The sequence below is a fragment of the Planococcus citri genome, chromosome 4 (genome assembly GCF_950023065.1).
Source record: "Planococcus citri chromosome 4, ihPlaCitr1.1, whole genome shotgun sequence".
In the NCBI taxonomy this organism is placed as follows: domain Eukaryota; kingdom Metazoa; phylum Arthropoda; class Insecta; order Hemiptera; family Pseudococcidae; genus Planococcus; species Planococcus citri.
In genome coordinates, this window is record NC_088680.1 from 2,322,712 (window position 1) to 2,341,451 (window position 18,740).

Genomic DNA, 18,740 nt, shown 5'->3' on the forward strand with positions numbered 1-18,740 from the left:
CTGCGTCGTCATGGTTGAGGTAAACACGCGAGAATCGATGATCATATTTCACTGATTCATCGCATAAATGATTGGGAATATGAGATCAACTATGTAGGTACTTTCTCTCTGTGGTGTTTTTGGTAGTAGGTACGAGGTATTGCGATGACAGCGTCAAGTGTTCCTGATTGGTTATTAAAGTAATTTTTTTTTTTACTTCAACTAAGAGACCATATTATTCATGTTCAGCACATCCTCAAACTTTTAAGTTCATATTACGTGTGATTGAAACAACTTTTATATCAAATGTGGCCGGGTAGGGAAGCTAGGAAGCTCAAATGAATCCCAATCAATAAAGTAAGGTAATAATTCGTAATCAGAGCCCTCGAAAACGTACTATTTCATGTGTCGCGTTACTAAACCAATTTTTTTTTGAGTTTAGCCATTGGGAGGGGGGAGGGGCATGGCATGGCATGGCATGTAAATATCTGTTTCTGTGTGCTGAATGATCAAATTTTCTGATTTTTCAATAGATATTATTATTTCTCATGAATAGTAAATTGTTTTTTTCGACGTTTTTTACATGCAATTTTTATGATGATTATGTTTTGCATTTTTGAAATTTCATGATATTTTTAAAAGAAATAAATAATAATAATTATAATAAGCAGTAAGTTTTTTTTCTCCAAGTTTGGTCCAACTTTGAGGGGGCTAAATTTACAGGGGCATAGCTCCCCCTTCTATTGAGAGTGCCCATTTTGAAAATAACACACTTTGAAGCAGTATCGAAAATTAGGTCCATCTATAGTACATATTTTTAGTACCATGTACAGTAGGTAGGTAAATGAGTAATTTTAAATTATACCTCAAACTTATAGCGCCGTTTCGAAAGTTGCAACATTGAATTTGAAAGTTCAATTTTCAATTTTTGAAAACGTTAATGAACGCTTTTGAATCAGATTTGAATGCTCTTTTGAACTCGTGAAATCAGTTTTCAGCCAAAAGCAGGACAAATCAAGATAATCATCTTCTTGCAGAGTTACCACCAGCTAGAGTGAGAACACGATTCACCTCACCACATGTGCCCCCCTTTGAAGCTGCACACTCTGAAATATCTATTTACGACTATGAAAAAACAAATTTTTTTTAGAAGTGTTGTCACCAAGCTGACTGAGAGGGCCATGTACCCTATCACATATGCCCCTTAAAGTTCAACACTGAGAAAATCCACTCATCATTAAGAAGTACCCCCTTTGAAGCTACACACTCTGAAGTATTTATTTGCGACAACGAAACAACAAAATTCTTTTTTAGCAGTGTTGCCACTAATCAGACTGAGATGGCCATGCACCCTATGACATATGCCCCTTAATGTTCAACACTGAGAAAATCCACACATCATTAAGAAGTAATACTAAGAATGAGAGGGCTATCTGTGCCAAAAAATTTGCATGAACTGCTTTGAGATTTACTTTAAGATGTGTCTTGCAATTATTTATACATCTGCTACATAACCAGTAACGCTACACAAGAAATGAATAAAAAAGATGTCTAACTGCAAGTAAGTACTTTCTTCATAATCTGGACGCAGATACCCCTTGACCAAGTTCAAAAAATAGAAAACCTGTTAAAAGGACAACCATAAAAATCACTTAAAACCTCATCAATGTTGCTTCTTTCAATTTTTTCTTTAATTTATTTCTTTCAACTAAAATATATACCATTAGATAGAGCTAATATGCAACTAGTCTCCAAAAATATTTATGTTGCAAAGGCAATGGGAGGGGGGCATGTTTGGAGAAATTTTCATGCAATTTGTAATTATATGTAACTAAAACAGATTGCTTGGAATGAGATGGGCAGTAATTGGCAAGTTCATCTCATCAGGATATCTGAAAGTGGTTCCAAGAAGCGTAGAACAAAAGTGAGGAGGGAAAAACGATCGATTTTCAATTAGATTTTGGAACCAGGAGTAGCTGGCAGTGGCATTCACAGTGCAGTGAACTTGAGGAGTAAGTAAATCTTAATTAGCTTGTATGCATTGCACATCAAGTCCAAAGGTCTATGAGTATAGGTACCTATCAATAATCAAAGGCTTGTAGTCGTATTGTTATATATTTTTACCTTAATTTGTCTCAATTCAATACTATTTTATTATTATTATTTTTGACTGTATTCTTGTATTGTATTGTAAAAGCTACCCAGAGTCAGCTTTCCACTCACCTGTCAGTATTGGGGAACCGTTATGCTACCCTATTGACAAAATTCAGTATGGGAAATCGCATATTTTTTGCTCACGAAACGGCACGTTTTTGCTTTTCCAATGCTTTGCGAGTATACTAGTTGCGAATTGTCATCAAACCATCCGCGAATCGCCATCAATTCGCTCATATTTTTACCCAGGTGAATCGCTAGCGAATCATCAACTATTCCCTAAGGTATTTTTTTGCCTAGGAAAATACTCGAAAATTACCAAAAGGTATTGAAAATTTCTGTAAATAATGTAACAAAAATAATAATGAAATACGTTGATTTTTGCTTTACCTTTATATATAGACATATTTGTATCAAAACGAGGTCACACATATACAACGTGCAATCCGAGATCACCTCCAAAAAATTTCGAAAATATCAAAAAAAATAAACTTACTGTATGGGGGCCGCGCTCAACTGCACGTTCATACGTAGGCATAGGGCCAGCGCATGGCCAGATATATTTTGTTTTAGCATACGTATGAACCGAGATCCTACACGGTACTTCGTTTAAATTTTACCATGATCTCGCTTTATGCGCCCTTTATATAATATTGAAAAATGTATATCCGTACGTAAAATGCGTGTAAAACGAGATCACCCCTCAAACTTTGTACAGAGACAGTACATGACCTCGTTATTAACGTTTGCTATGTAAAAAAATCCGAGGTCACGAAAAATGAGTTGGTGATCTCGGTTTGCACTATGTAGGTATATAATTTTTTGACCTCGTTTTGCACTAAATCTACATATATCATAATACACCTATACATTGTACTACAATGGTAAGGTATTTTCTTTTTGTCTAAGGCTTGAGTTCCTTCTATGTTTTATGGTGTGAGAGATGCACTTCAACCAAGACCAATAAGACCATATTCATGTACACTGTTCAGCACATCATCAAACTTTTAAGTTCATATTTCGCGTGATTGAAACTATTTTTACATAAAATGTCATCAGGGTAGGGGGAGGAGATGGAAACCTCAAATGAGCCTGTGTGATTATTTAATAATTTGTTTATTTTTTGATATTATTCTTTCTCATGCATAGTATAAATTATTGTAGGTCAATATTGTCAATATTTTTTTGCAATATTTTTGATATTTCATAATACAATACAATATTTTTATACAGTTTTTCCCCATATTTTTTTGTATTGTTGCTATTCTGATTTTTTTGAATTATTTTTTATTGATATTTCTATGAAATCCAAATCGCAATTTTTGTAAGTGTTGATTTTAAAATTTAAAAAAATTGTATTAAGTAGGTACATAATTTTGGTCACGTTTTTAGCCATTTTTTATTGTATCATCATTCATTAATCAATATTAACATGAATTGTGTTGAGTATTTATAATACCTACTGTTTAATAAGTAAATTGTTGTAATCTCATTTTTCATTTTGAAATGGTAGATGTGTATGGCAATAATTAATCACACCATGTATACTTTATGTATGACCATACTCATAAAAAATAGTAAGTTTTTTTTTCAAGTTTGGCCTAAACTTGAGAGGGTCACGTTTACAGGGGGAAATAACATCTATATTATTTCTATGTACTTATCTGAGTAATTTTAAATATTATAGATCGCACTTATACTCGTAGCACCGTTTCAAAAGTTGCAACATTGAATTCGAAAGTTCAATTTTCAATTTTTGAAAGTGTTAATGAACGCTTTTGAATCAGATTTGAATGCTCTTTCAAACTGTGAAATCCGTTTTTAGTCAAAAGCAGGACAAAGCAAGATAATCATCTTCTTGCAGAGTTGCCATCAGGTAGAGTGAGATCAGGATTCACCTCACCACATATGCCCCTCTTTGAAGCTTAGCACTCTAAAATATCTATTTGAGACTACGAAACAACAAAATTCTTTTTTAGAAGTGTTGCCACCAACCAGACTGAGAGAGCCATGCACTCTATGACATATGCCCCTTAATGTTCAACACTGAGAAGACAACCAGACAACCATATATTATCATGAAATGAATAAAAAATAAATTGTCCAACTGCAAGTAAGTACTTACTTCATAATCTGAACGCAGATACCCCTTGACCAAGTTCAAAAACAAAGAAACCTGTTAAAATGACAACCATGAAAATTGCTTAAAATCTAATCAATGTTGCTTTTTTCAACTTTTTCTTTAATTTCTTTCATTCAACTAAAATATATATATACCATTAGGTAGAGCTAATATGCAACTAGTCTCCAAAAATATACCTCGTGAAGGCAACATGAGGGGGGAGGGCTATGTTTGGAGGAATTTTCATGCAATTTGTAATTATATGTAAGTAACTAAAACCAGGGTTGGGTATCTACGCGTAGAATAACCTATTCTACATTTTGGTGTAGAATGCGTAAAATTTGATGTAGAATGTGTAAAATGCGTAGAATATGCGTAGAATGTGTAGAATGAGTAGAATACGAAGTAAAATGCATAGAATGCAACAAAATCACCCATCTGAAAGCCAAAAAATTGTTTATTTATCAAAAATGCGCTTTGAAAAATGAAAGTTCAACTATTTTGTTCAGCAAAACTAGCAAAAGAAATTGGAAATGTGAATTTGGAATTTCTTCTTTTTGATTATGTAACCTAATCATAAAATAAATGATGGAAAAAATGAAAAAATAAAAGTTTTTTGAAAAAAAAAAATTGTTGGCATATTCATTCTATAAGCATATTCTACGCATTCTACGGATCAAATCCGTCCTCAGGCACCAAATTTTTTTGACGTTTTAAATTTTTTTAGGAAGAATCCTTTGTGGTAGTATGGTATAGATCCCTATCATATGTATCTACCAGATAGATAGGATTTTGGTAGGTAAAGAAAATGGAAACTAGAGTTTGTTATAGGTCTCATCGTTTTTGAGCTTTATGAAGTATGAACACGTTTTACAATGAGAATATAACTTTATTGAAATTTATTGAAGTAACCAGACGTATGTATGTGCGTTATTCGCGTGTATATTTTTTCCTTATGTTTTTATGATTTAAATTGATGTGTTTTGTAATATGAAGTATCGAGATATTACAATGATTTAAATGAACTGAATTTGCCTAAAGAGCATTATGGGTGCGGGTGGTTGAGATATGTGGTGAGAAAACAAGCCCCTTAATTAGGTACAATATACTATGATTAATTAGTGACATGACCTGATATAAACGTAAATATGATATAATCCAATCATGGATTTTTTTTAGATTTAGTTTTATTGATATGGCTTAATTATAAGTCTAAGTAGGTTTTACCTACCTTCCAAATTATAATGATATATCTCAATAGTGAGATCACTTGACACCCTTCTCGGAACTACTTGTAATTATGTCATAGGTTGTATGTCTTTTCTTTGAGATAAAATAAATTTATTCACGAGTTTACACTTGTAAGTAACTCTTGGCTTTTCCAAATCATATTATTTTTACCATGTGAAGAAGATAGTTTTTATTTAGATGGAAATTGATATACTAAGTCAGATATGTGGTTTCTAGTAGGTTTAGTTTCCTATTCTTCGATTCCTACATATTTACCCTTGTCTCATCCTATTTCATCTACCTATCTTTTTCCTAATTGAAATTTTTCCACTCAAGTTTGAAACTGTCATTCCTTGTCCCAAAAATAATTCTATTTTCTACTCCCTAGATACCACAGTAGGAGGGTCTGCAATCAAAAACAATAACCGGGGTGCTGTAAATATATTTTCAAAACAATTTGCAATCCAAAAAAATGGTGACATTACCATTGGTGACCAGTGGTAATGTCACCAGTGGTTCTTGATGAAAGTACCAGTGGTAATATCACTGGTAGTTTTCTTTGGTAAATACCACTGGTACTGTTTCGCGTGGGTATGCATTTTACATTTTTTCCAGTCTATTCTACATGTGCTATTCTACGCATAGAATGTCCATGTATTCTACGGCACAACCCCTGCTATTTAATAACAGATACTGTTGTTCGGTTCGATTCTAGGGCAATCATTGTGGGCAATAATAACACTACTAGCAAAGCCATGTACGATTTTAATATTAGTTGGTCCAAGTTTGGCTCAAATTTGAGAGGGCCAAATTTACAGGGGGCATACTTCCCCTTCTACTGAGACTGCTCATTTTGAAAACAACCCACTTTGAAGCAGCATTGAAAATTATGTACCTACATCTATAGTATTTTTATGTATCTAAGTAATTTTAAATTATAGATCGAACTTATAGCACCGTTTTGAAAGTTGCAACATTGAATTTGAAAGTTTAATCTTCAATTTTTGAAAACTTTAATGAACACTTTTGAATCAGATTTGAATGCTCTTCAAACTGTGAAATCCATTTTTAGCCAAAAGCAGAGCAAATCAAGATAATCATCTTCTTGCAGAGTTGCCACCAGCTAGAGTAAGCATATGATAAGCCTCACCACATATGCCCCCCTTTGAAGCTTCACACTCTAAAATATCTTATTTGCGACTATGAAACAACAAAATTTTTTTTAGCACTGTTGCCACCAAACAGACTGAGAGGGCCATGTACCCTATGACATATGCCCCTTAACATTCAACACTGAGAAAATCCACACATCATTAAAAAGTAATACTATGAATGAGAGGGCTATCTGTGCCAAAAAAAATTGCACAACTCCTTTGAGATTTACACTAAAATGTGTCACGTAATTATTTATACATCTGCTACAGAAAGTAACGTCATCCATAAAATGAATAAAAAAGATGTCTAACTTCAAGTAAGTACTTACTTCATAATCTGGACGCAGATACCCCTTGACCAAGTTCAAAAACAAGGAAACCTGTTGAAATGACAACCATAAAAATCGCTTAAAACCTCATCAATGTTGCTTTTTTCAATTTTTTCTTTAATTTATTTTTTTTTTTAAATAAAAATACATACATTAGATAGAGCTAATATGCAACTAGTCTCCTAAAAATATACCTTGCTAAGGCAATGGGAGGGGGGGAGGGGCTATGCTTGGAGGAATTTTCATGCAATTTGTAATCTATATGTATCTAACTGGAACAGATTCTGTGGAATGAGATGGTCAGTATTTGACAAGTTCATTTCAGTAGGATACCTGAAGTTGGTTCCAAGAAGCATAGAACTAAAGCAAGGAGAAAAAAAAAGAGTAATTTTTAATTTGATTTTGAAATAGGACACCCAGGAGTAGCCGACAGTGGCGTTTACAGCGCAGTGAACTAGAGAAAGTAGTAGGTATAGTCAAAAAGAATCAGTAAATTATAATCAACTTGTACTTGCCTATGTATCGCTCACTACAGGTTCAAAGGTCTTTAATTATACTTATTGATAATTAAAGTCTCATGGTTGTATCATTATATGTACATATGTATATCATCACCTTAATTTGTCTCAATTCAATATCTAAGTACATATATTAATTTTATTATAATTTTTGGTGACCATATTCTTGTATTGTATTGTAAAAGCTCTCAAAAGAGTCAGCTTTCCACTCACCTACTACTAGGTAATAGTATCAGGGAATCGTTATATGATGTATGTACTATGAACTTTGTGTTAGTTACCTATTGTACATACTTAATGTAGAATGAAAAGCATATTGATTGATTGATTACCTATATCAGTACTGGGTTGATTTTATATGACTGATATTTCCTTCACTTTGAGAGAGGACGCCAACAAAATCAATTTTGATGTATGATACCTAGTAAGTCACATTCTTGGGTTTTGACTTTTCAATGGTTTCGATACCTAACACTGATATTTGTATCTAATGAATGCGATTTGTATTCCAGTGGATATTTTTAATTTCAAAATTACTTCATTGTTTATTGTGCCTATGTCATTGACTTGTTTTCCCCCAAATTTGAAAGTTTCTTTTTCAGGATTTCTTTTGGTTCACTATTTGAAATAGAAATTTCATAAAAGTATTGAGCTGTTGAAAATGGAAAAAAAGTAGTTATCCCGCAATAAAAACCTTTATGGTATTTTTGAGTAAGTAAGTAATTTTAAATTATCGCTCCCACTTATAGATACTTACCTAGCACCCTTTTGAAATTTGAAAATTAAATTTGAAAGTTCAATTTTCAATTGAAGGATTTGGATGCTCTTTTGAACAGTGAAATCAGTTTTCAGACCAAAACAGAGCAAAGCAAGATAATCTTCTTCTTGCAGAGTTGCCACCAGCTAAAGTGAGTAGACCATTCAACCTACCACATAATATGCCCCTTGAAGCTTCACACTAAATTATATTTTTGTGACTATAAGAGAAGACAATACTTGAATCAGTCATTTCGAAAACCCCATTCTGAACTTTTTTAAATTTTTCAGGAAATGAAAAAAACTGTTTGTGTGCTTTATTTTCATGGTATAACAGTAAACTTGTGCGGTAATCGATAGGTCTTATGATTACAAATATTTCTGTACCTTTACCAGAACTTGAAGTTTTGTAGGCTGCGAGCAATTCCATTGCGAAATATGTGGAGTTATGGGGTTCTAGAAATGACTTTTTTTTAAAACCTGAAAAGTGACAAGTAATCCTAGAAAATCCAGTAACTACAATACCCAAAATGATTGAGTATGGATTTTCATTCATTTATTGATGTTATACCTGCAATCTACGACTCAATTAATGTAATGTAATAAAGAAGCAACAAAAATGTTATCCATTTCACGGCATAAATTAAAAAATTGAATTACGTTGATGTTCATGAAATTAATGTTCTTTGTTTGTCTTATAAAAAAATGATTTCAAAACCCCTGTAAATGCAGGAGTTATGGGGTTTTTGAAATGACAAACGCTGAAATATGCACTTTTGAGCTACCTTCCAACTTTATCCGATAGAGCTCACAAAGCACCATCAGAATCAGTGAAAAACATAAAAACCCCTTAAATGGTGATTTATGGGGTTTTCGAAATGACTGATTCACTTTTTTTTTTAGCAGAGTTGCCAGCAACTAGAGTGAGAGGGCCATGTACCCTATGACATATACTTACCCACCTCTCTACTTTCAACACAGAAAACCTATTGCCATGTTGCCACCAGTCAAGAATGAGAGGGCTATCTGCCCCATCACAATTTACACACAACACTTTGAGATTTACACTAAAAAGATACTACTTGTCACTGTGAAGCGAGACAGTCCTTTTTTTGCAGTGTTACCACTGGCTAGAAGAACAAGACTATCTATCCTTGACATGTCTTTAGACGCATTTAACACAAAAAACATTTGTGCATCACTGCCAAGGAACAGAATTCTCTTTCAACAGTGTTGCCACTAGCTAGGATCAGAAGGTCATCTGCCCATTTAAACTTGTGGTATTGAGGACTAAGACGCTGTCTGTCTTCTAAATGAAGGTAGTTATTTGATACGCTTTTGAAACTATCATGATCTACAAAATGATGTCCTAAAGTGTAAATGCAATGTGTGCTGAGATCATAGATGACTGAGGAGTGAGGCCATTCTCTAGGATCCTGCCATAAATCAATTAATGTGAAATTGATATACAATATTAAGAATGGTCCAGTCCCATGTAAATTTTCTGATACATGTCGCACCTCGGGAGTAATAAGGTCACATCTCAAAAAAGTGAAATTTTACAGAAGAGAGATTTTCTTTTTTTTTAAAACTTGATTCATTATTTTTATCAACTTATAATTAATTGTGAGGAATGAATAGCACCTCATTTTAAAGATCTGGTGTCCTACCCTCATTTAGCATAAAAACTCTTTGAAAAATAAAATCTTAAAGAGGAAATATTTCAATGTTTGCAAAACATTTTGAGTTATAACGTTTCATTAAAGTTGATGTGGAGGCGAAAGGAAGCGTCCAAAAAAATTTCATGATAACAAAGTTGTAGAGAATTAAATTTCCAATCGACATAACGTCGTTAGTTTTTTTCTAGAGTGCTTAGTTTCTGAGTTTTTCTCAAAACACTAAAATTTCACGATATGTGCAAATTCATTTTTCTGAAAAGTGATCAATTTTAAAAAATTTTTCCATTTGGTACAAACCAATAAAAAATGCACTCCTTGTGACTATTTCTAACTGACAAACATTCAAAACAATCAAAACTATTTGTTAACACTTTGTATGTATGAAATTTGTTCAAAAAAGGTGGAGTTTTTTGAGATGTACCCTTATAACTCCAAACAACTTGCAATGTTGTTGAGATTTTGAGTTGGGCCATTTGCGTTTTTTACAAGATCCAGATAATGTACCCAACTCAAAGTGTAATTTTTGGTTGAGAGGGGTCATACAAACCCCAAAAATGCAAAAACATCAAAATCAATTTTTTTTGAGATGTGACCTTATTACTCCCTAGGTGCGATGTCATCTACAAAATGAGTAAAATTACAATTCAATTATATACCATATCGCACCTCGGGAGTAATAAGGTTACATCTCAAAAAAAATTGATTTTGACGTTTTTGCATTTTTGGGGTTTGTATGACCCCCCCCCCCCCACAACCAAAAATAACACTCCGAGTTGGGTACATTATTTTGATCTTGTGAAAAACGCAAATGGTCTAACTCAAAATCCCAACAACATTGCAAGTTGTTTGGAGTTATAATGGTACATCTCAAAAAACTCCACCATTTTAAAGCAAATTTCGTACATAGAAAGTGTTAACAAAAAGTTTTGATTGTTTTGAATGTTTGTCAGTTAGAAATAGTCACAAGGAGTGCGTTTTTTATTGATTTGTACCAAATGGAATTTTTTTTTTAAATTGATCACTTTTCAGAACAATTAATTTGCACATATAATGAAATTTCAATTTTTTGAGAAAAACTCAAAAACTAAGCACTCTTTAAAAAAACTAACGACATTATGTCGATTAAAATTTCATGATTTTTGCAAAATTGGTCATACTTTGCCATTTCCTACAAAAAAAGAACCTTGTAAAATTTCTGTAAATGTCATAGTTTTTGAGCTATAAAAAATAAAAATATTGGAGAATTCAGCAATTATTTTACAATAATTACGATTTTTTCTTCCACAGTGTATTTCTGTTTGCTATGTCTCGCATACAGTTCACGGGAGGATTCACCATCCTACAAAGAAAAATTCAAGTACAGTATTTTTGAGTAAGTAAATAATTTTAAATTATCGCTCGCACTTATTCCTAGCACCTTTTTGAAAGTTGAACATGTTTGAAAGTTTGATTTTCAATTCTTGAAAACGTTAATGCACATTTTTGAATCAGATTTGGATGCCCTTTCAAACTCTGAAATTAGTTCTTGGCCAAAAACTGGAAAAAGCAAGATAATCTTCTTCTTGCAGAGTTGCCACCAGCTATAGAGTGAGTAGACCATTCAGCTTACCACATAATATGTCCCTTGAAGCTTCACACTAAATTATCTATTCACGACTATAAGAAAAGACGATACTCTTTCAGCAGTGTTGCCAGCAACTAGAGTGAGAGGGCCATGTACCCTATGACATATGCCTCTCCACTTTCAACACAGAAAACCTAATAATGGTGGAGAAATAATAGAGCCCTTTTCTTGGTCATGTTGCCACCAGTTGAAGAGTGCGAGGGTTATCTGCCCCATCACAATTCACACACAACACTTTGAGATTACAGCCCTATTTTTGCAGTGTTGCCACTGGCCAGAAGAACAAGACTATCTATCCTTGACACATCTTTAGACGCATTTAACACCAAAAACATTTGTGCATTACTGCGAAGGAACAAAATCCTCTTTTAACAGTGTTGCCAATAGCTAGAACAAGAGGACCATCTGTCACATCACAATTCATATAATATTCCCATTCTACTTATATGCTGAAAAGATTAGCATGTCTAAATTTTGGTACCTAATAGTTAAATTTAGTTAGTTATGGGTCAGTAAACAGGTAGTAAATTTTCAAGGCAGGTAGGTATTGTGGTACAGTATCATGTATTTACTAATTTTCTAAAAATTCAGGAGAATTTTTTGTTTTAATATAATATTAACCCTTGAAGACCCCTGCTAATCCTGAGATGTTGTGTAAAAATGCTTTCAATTTCGTGAATTAGATCATCACAAGCATCACTTTAACCCACAGTTCACCCCCCAGCCCCTTAAAGCCGTCTCGTAAAAGAGGTACCAATTTTTTCAATTATCTTCAAAAACCGAGGAAGCAAAAACCTCAATGAGGTCAATCATGGAACTGAATGATAAAGTATCATTAGATGTACTGAATGAGTAAAAGCATAATCCCAAAGAACACCCCACCCCTTTTTGGGGGGCAAATTTTGAAAAAAGTTGGGATAAAATACAGGGACCCATGCTCCATTTTTGGATGAACATATTGATGGTACCTAGAGCTTTCACAAAATGAAATCATGAAAGGGGGTTTTTGCTTCCTCGGTTTTTGAGGATAATTGAAAAAATCGGTACCTCTTTTACAAGACGGCTTTAAGGGGCTGGTGGGTGAACTGTGGGTTAAAGTGATGCTTTTGATGATCTAATTCAGGAAATTGAAAGCATTTTTACACAACATCTCAGGATTAGCAGGGGCCTTTAAGGGTTAATATGTTTGTAAATTTATCTAGATTACTTAATTTAGTTAATTGATTAAATTTTGAACAGAAACATGGTACTTGGGAGCGCAAATAAGCCATCAATCAAGTCACTGTATGTATACGGTGCCTCAATTATGAATGTGCTCATTTTCTCTACACATGTTGGCTTCCTACATACTCAACAGCAAAATGGGGAGGGATAAGTTGAAAAATATAGTTATCAGCTGGTATATTTTAAAAATCACCAATTCATGCTGGGCGCAGTAAACATCAATAAAGTACCTACGTACATGTCGTACAGACATCCAGGTCTAATAACATATGCGAGAGTTCGTTATACCTAGTAAGCAATCACTCATTTTAAACCAAAAAATACAGACCTGCATTGCAGTTTAAAATACTCGTATAAGGATGAGATGAGTGTTTTCTTTTTCTACATTATAATGTTATAATACTTATGTACCTACCTACCTACCTACCTATTCATGCGTATATGAGAATCATAAAGTTCGTAGGAATGTTAAGAGTAAATAATAGGTTCAAAAAGTACAAGTTAGTAGGGTTTGATGACCCAATACTGTGAGTAGAAATTGGCCAACACCTTACATATCTGTAAGAATGATTAGAAGAAGACATTTTTCAGTCTTCACAAAAATAAAAATTCATAAAATTGAAACAAAAGTGAAGGCGAAGCGAGATACCGCTAATTAAACCATAAAGGGAGGTGTAGTGTCGCATCGACGATCGACCATAAGTTACCTATGTAAATATGTGTACAGGTATGTATATAATGAAATTATACTACGACCAATTCGGTCAATTCCAGCATACATCTCGTGTGTATTAAAATCATAACGGAAATATACATACGGCTGGATTAATCGGCTTTCGTGATTGAATATCAATTTCCAAACGAATTCGATACCTCCACCAAAATAACAAAATGAAATAAAAAACTTAATACGTTACGTCATTTTGATTTTAGAAAGTTGCGAAACATCCGAACCGAACGCATATCATATGCAAACACTTTACGCAATCTGCGAAGAGCTTCATTAACATTGTAAATTATTTACCTATATCTAGTCTCGTATCTCTGGTTTTGCGGCGTTTCATCATTTCTGTCCATGATTTTACGATTAGCTGGTATAGGTAGGTAGGTACTAATTGTCGCCAAACGCCAATGCGATGTCGTATCGATAAAATTTTAACGAATGGGTTAAGAAACTTGGAGTGTTGGTGTTATTTCTGAATCAAAAGATGACGAGTTAGATGGACGCGGCAGTGTTGAGCAGTTTTGAGTGTAAATGGGGAATCGTCGTTCTCCATAGAGAACAAAGGGAAGAGTTGGAGAACTTACCAATTAAAAAAGTTTTCTCCAGTAAAAAAAACGACGAACTTTCAAAGTAGGTATAAGTAAGTAAGGATACCTATCATTTATCCACACACCACATCTCCTATGACGAACCCTAACAGGAGCAACCTATGGATTTAAGCACGTTTTTACAGCAGTGGAATAAGAACCAATCGCATTTTATGGAATAATTACAATTTGGTCAGAAAAAACAATGCAATGTATTACTTAGGTAAGATTGTATCCTTCGAACGAGGGCGAGTTGTTTGATAAAACTGGCAGTCTTTCCTCATGAATTAAGCAACAAGTAAGTATTCACAATATAAATTCTTCACTGCAAATAATTGTTTAATAATTATATTTTTGTAAATCAGGTAAAGTTTTGTCATGGTATCTGCACCAGTGCACCTACCTACATAAGTATACACAAACTCTCACTGGCTGATTTGAAAGCTTCAAATTCTTTTTCACTCGATTTGATTTGAGAACGATTCAGTCGTTCTCGAATGATTTGCTTATTCTGGGCGAGTCGTTCGCGAACGACTATAGTCCAGTTTCAAATATTGGGATTATAATGTTACCTTATCGATGTAAAATGTTATTTTCCAGTGATTCGTTCATTCGCGAATGATTTTTCTCATCCGAGCGAATCGTTCGCGAACGAATTCGTTCACGAGTTAACATGTTAGATTAAAGAATGTTTTGTTTGACCGTGTCGCGTATTACATGATTTTATTTCCAACTTATTTACTAGTTCTCGAATGATTCAGCGTCTCTGAGCAATTTGTTCGCGAACGAATTGAATCAAGTTTTTGATAATGAGACTAAAACTTGTGTATTACTAATACTATTTGAGGATCATTGTTTTACATGAATTCTTTCAGTAAAATATCACTAAAAAAAACTCAAATCTTATTTGTTTGCAAATCACGGATAAAGGGACGAATACTCCATCTAAAAAAATTAGGCCAAGCGAGATCAATAGGTATGTAAGTTGGTAGAACACGCGTAGGTATGCCAAAATTACAAGCAACTACATCGCAGCAACCATCACAAAACCATCGTATGCACCAGCAGCCCCAGCACGACCTCTGTCGACAGATCCAATTTCCCAGGAATTGATCAGCGATTAATCGTTCGTATTTTTTTATTTTCGAGTTAGGGCTGTTACTTTTTTTTCTGTATCTTCTCCTTCTTTCTGTTTACTTTTACTGATTGTTTTTCATTTATTGTTTCTTTTCAACATTCATTTGTGAAACGACAAAGTTATACTTCTGTCACTTCATTTAAGTATCAATGATTCGTTCATCAGTGAATGATTGTAGCACATCTCGGTTTTCAACTCTCACTGACTGATTTGAAAGCTTCAAAATTTGACATCCTCTTTCAATCTATTTCTTTTGATGAGGATTCAGTTTTTCTCAAATGATTTGTTGATTCTGAACAAGTCATTCGCGAACAACGTAGAGTCCAGTTTCCAATAATGGGATTAAAACTTTCAAGATTTATAATGTTAACTTATCAATGTAAAATTTTATTTTCCAGTGATTTGTTCGTTTGTGAACAATTTTTCTCATCCTTGCGAATCGTTCACGAACGAATTTGTTCACAAGTTATAATGATAGATTAAAGAATGGTTGTTTACATTCGACGGCAGTGTAGCTTACAGAGGTCATCAAATTGTCATTCCAGAGTCCCTTCAAAAAATCACTCTTGACAAACTCCGCCATACACACATTGGAGTAACAAAAATAAAGCAACTGGCTCGAAAATATCTATACTTAGAGATGTGCAGTCTGAAAAGTGAAAAGTGAAAAGTACTTTTCTTTCATTGAAAAGTTGAAAAGAAAAGTTCCTACTTTTCACTTCACTTTTCAGTTTTCACTAAAAAAAAAGCGAATGACCAATCAATTTACTCATCAGAGATCACTGACCTCATTGATGAAGTCAAATAACAAGTTTCACTCTCTCCACTCCTCCGCCTTCGCAATTCATTTTTCAAAACTGAAACCCCAAAAATGTTGGAGGCTCTAGAAATGCTCAAAACTGCTTTAGGTGGAAAAAAATTATTTTGTTTTTTTGTGTTTCAGATAGGCAAAAAATACATCAATTTGAAGCTCTTACAGAGAGCTTTAAAATGAGACTCACACGATATACTTTTCACACTTTTCACAACTTTTCACACTTTTCAATGAACTTTTCACTTTTCATTTCACCAAAATTACTTTTCTGAAAAGTGCACATCTCTATCTATACTTATTGGAAAAACATTGATAAGGATATCGAGCATATGGTGAAAGATTGCAAAAAATGCGCCGCAGCTCAGAAAAGTCCTGCAAAAGCTGCTCTACATCCATGGGATGAGCCTAGCAGCAATTGGCAGCACATTCATATCAATTATGCCGGTCCCTTTCAAGGGTATCATTTTATTGTTGTTGTCAATGTGAAATCAAAATGGATGGAGGTTGGCTTCCAGAGAAATGCACCCTCTTCCAAATCTACTATCGAAATGTTGAATTCAGTTTTTTTCTTGAACTGGATTTCCTGAAATAATCATTTCTGACAACGCTACTATTTTCACCAGCAAAACCTTCTCATCATCGTATTGTAAAAATTGAAGTATATACCAGAAATTCATCACACCTGGTCATCCTGCTACCAATGGGCTAGCAGAGAGAAATATTCAAACTCTGAAGAAACATTTATCTTCAGCTAATGACTTGCAGCCGATGAATGAAAAATTGCAACAAATTTTAATGTGTTATCGAGCAACTCTGTTGAAAAATGGAAAATCTCCAGCGAAATTATATCTAAATATAAACTTACGCATTCAATTTGATGCAATTTTTCTGATGAAACCAGAACCAGTTACCAAATTGATTTTCAAAGGCACTCGCCAATTCCAACTGGGAAATCACGTTCAAGCTCGGTATTATTCGAATAATAAATCTCAATGGCGTCTAGGAGAGATTATTCAGAAAATGGGAAATCTCCATTACCTAGTCTAGTTCAATAGCGGTTATAAAATCAACCTGAAATAGTTGAGCCTCATCAAACGTGGAAAACACCTGAGACACCTTTAACTACGTGTAATTTTATCTTCGAATACTCGAATACTTCGGCAAATACAGATACAGTACCAGAACAATCAAGTCAAAGTCAACAGGCACGACATCAGCCAATCATGCGTCAACTATCTTCTAGGGAGCGTAAAAAGCCGAGATATCTGAACGATTACGTTCAATAATTTGTACATAATTTTTTTTCAAATATTTTTCCAATTATTTGGCTACTATTTTGTTCGATTATTTTTCTATTCATTTTTTCTATTGTGTTTTTTTTCTATTCTATTTTCTATTTAATTATCAATTTTTGACATTTTTGCACAAGGGGAGACTGTATAGTATCTGTAAATCCCCACCCATGTTATCTCTTATCTCTACATATACTTAGCAACATAGTTACCATTTTATACTCGAGTATGTTGTATCATTGTACATAGTTTGTTACCAATAAATGTATTAGGTATTCAAGCGTGTTCGAGTTCCCACATTACCAGATTACATTTCCAACTTATTCATTCGTTCTCGAATGATTCATCGTCTCTAAACAAATCGTTCGCGAACAAATTGAATCAAGTTTTTAATAATAGTACTAAAATTTTCAACTTTCGACAAGTGATTCCTGCCAAATATCATTTTCCTGTAATCAATTCGTTCGAGAACGATTTCTCTCATTCGAGCAAATCGTTCGTGAACGAATCACTTTCACTTTGGTTTTATCAAATGTCAAGTTGTGTAACATACATAACCGTATTTAATTCGAATCACAAGTGATTCAGTCATTCACGAATGATTCATTATTTCTGAGCAAATCGTTCGCGAACGAATTGAATCCGGTTTTTGATGACATGATTAGAATTGTCGTCTGTCGCCACCGTAATCTACGCTGCATTTAATTTTCCAGGCATTCGTTCGTTCGCGAACGATTTATCTCATCCGAGCGAATCGTTCGCGAACGAATTCGCTCACGAGTTGAAATGATAGATTAAAGAATGGTTTGTTTGATCATGTCGTTTATTATGCACCTGATTCCATTTCCAACTTATTCATTCGTTCTCGAATGATTCTTCGTCTCTGAAGAAAATAGTCGTTCGTGAACGAATTGAATCAAGTTTCCGATTGGGCGAATCTTTCGCGAACGAATCAACAACAATTTTTGTGGACAAATTCTCAACTAAAACTTTGAATGTTGAAGATAGGTAACCTACAGAATCGTTGACAACAATAGAACTACATATTGATATATTAGGTACATACATGGAATATTTGCGGTAAGTAAGTGTATTAGGTTATCTACATTATCTACGCCCACATCTGCTGTGTGTATGACGAATTCGTTCTGATGAGCATAAGCACGACGAATTTCGCAAAATTAACAACTTCTATGAGCTTAATTTTTAAAAAGTTGGGCTTTAAAACTTCAAGTTCATTTTTCAGGAGGGCTCCGATGATTATTACGAGCTATCAGCCAGATACATAAAATTTTGCTGAAAATAAGACTAAAACGTCACTATTTATATTTTGTTTTCGACGTCGTGCTTCAAATTTATAAAGTTCACTATTAAAAAGTTCGAACTAAGTACAGGTAGGCGAATTCACAGTATTCA

General features: G+C 33.8%; 1 protein-coding gene across 9 annotated transcripts in view; it reads right to left on the reverse strand.

The window, feature by feature from the left end:
* The window catches only part of twz (BTB/POZ domain-containing protein twz), a 376,456-nt gene that overhangs the window by 115,605 nt on the left and 242,111 nt on the right, over positions 1–18,740 (reverse strand). For 4 of the 9 annotated variants that reach the window (XM_065364343.1, XM_065364346.1, XM_065364345.1 and 1 more), the window contains exon 2: positions 6,969–7,019. The exons of the other annotated variants lie outside the window; for them this stretch is intronic. In XM_065364343.1, coding sequence (XP_065220415.1) covers positions 6,969–6,973 — 5 coding nt within the window. In that variant the 5' untranslated portion in view covers positions 6,974–7,019. The remainder of the gene's footprint in view (positions 1–6,968; positions 7,020–18,740) is intronic. 9 annotated transcript variants of the gene reach the window in all.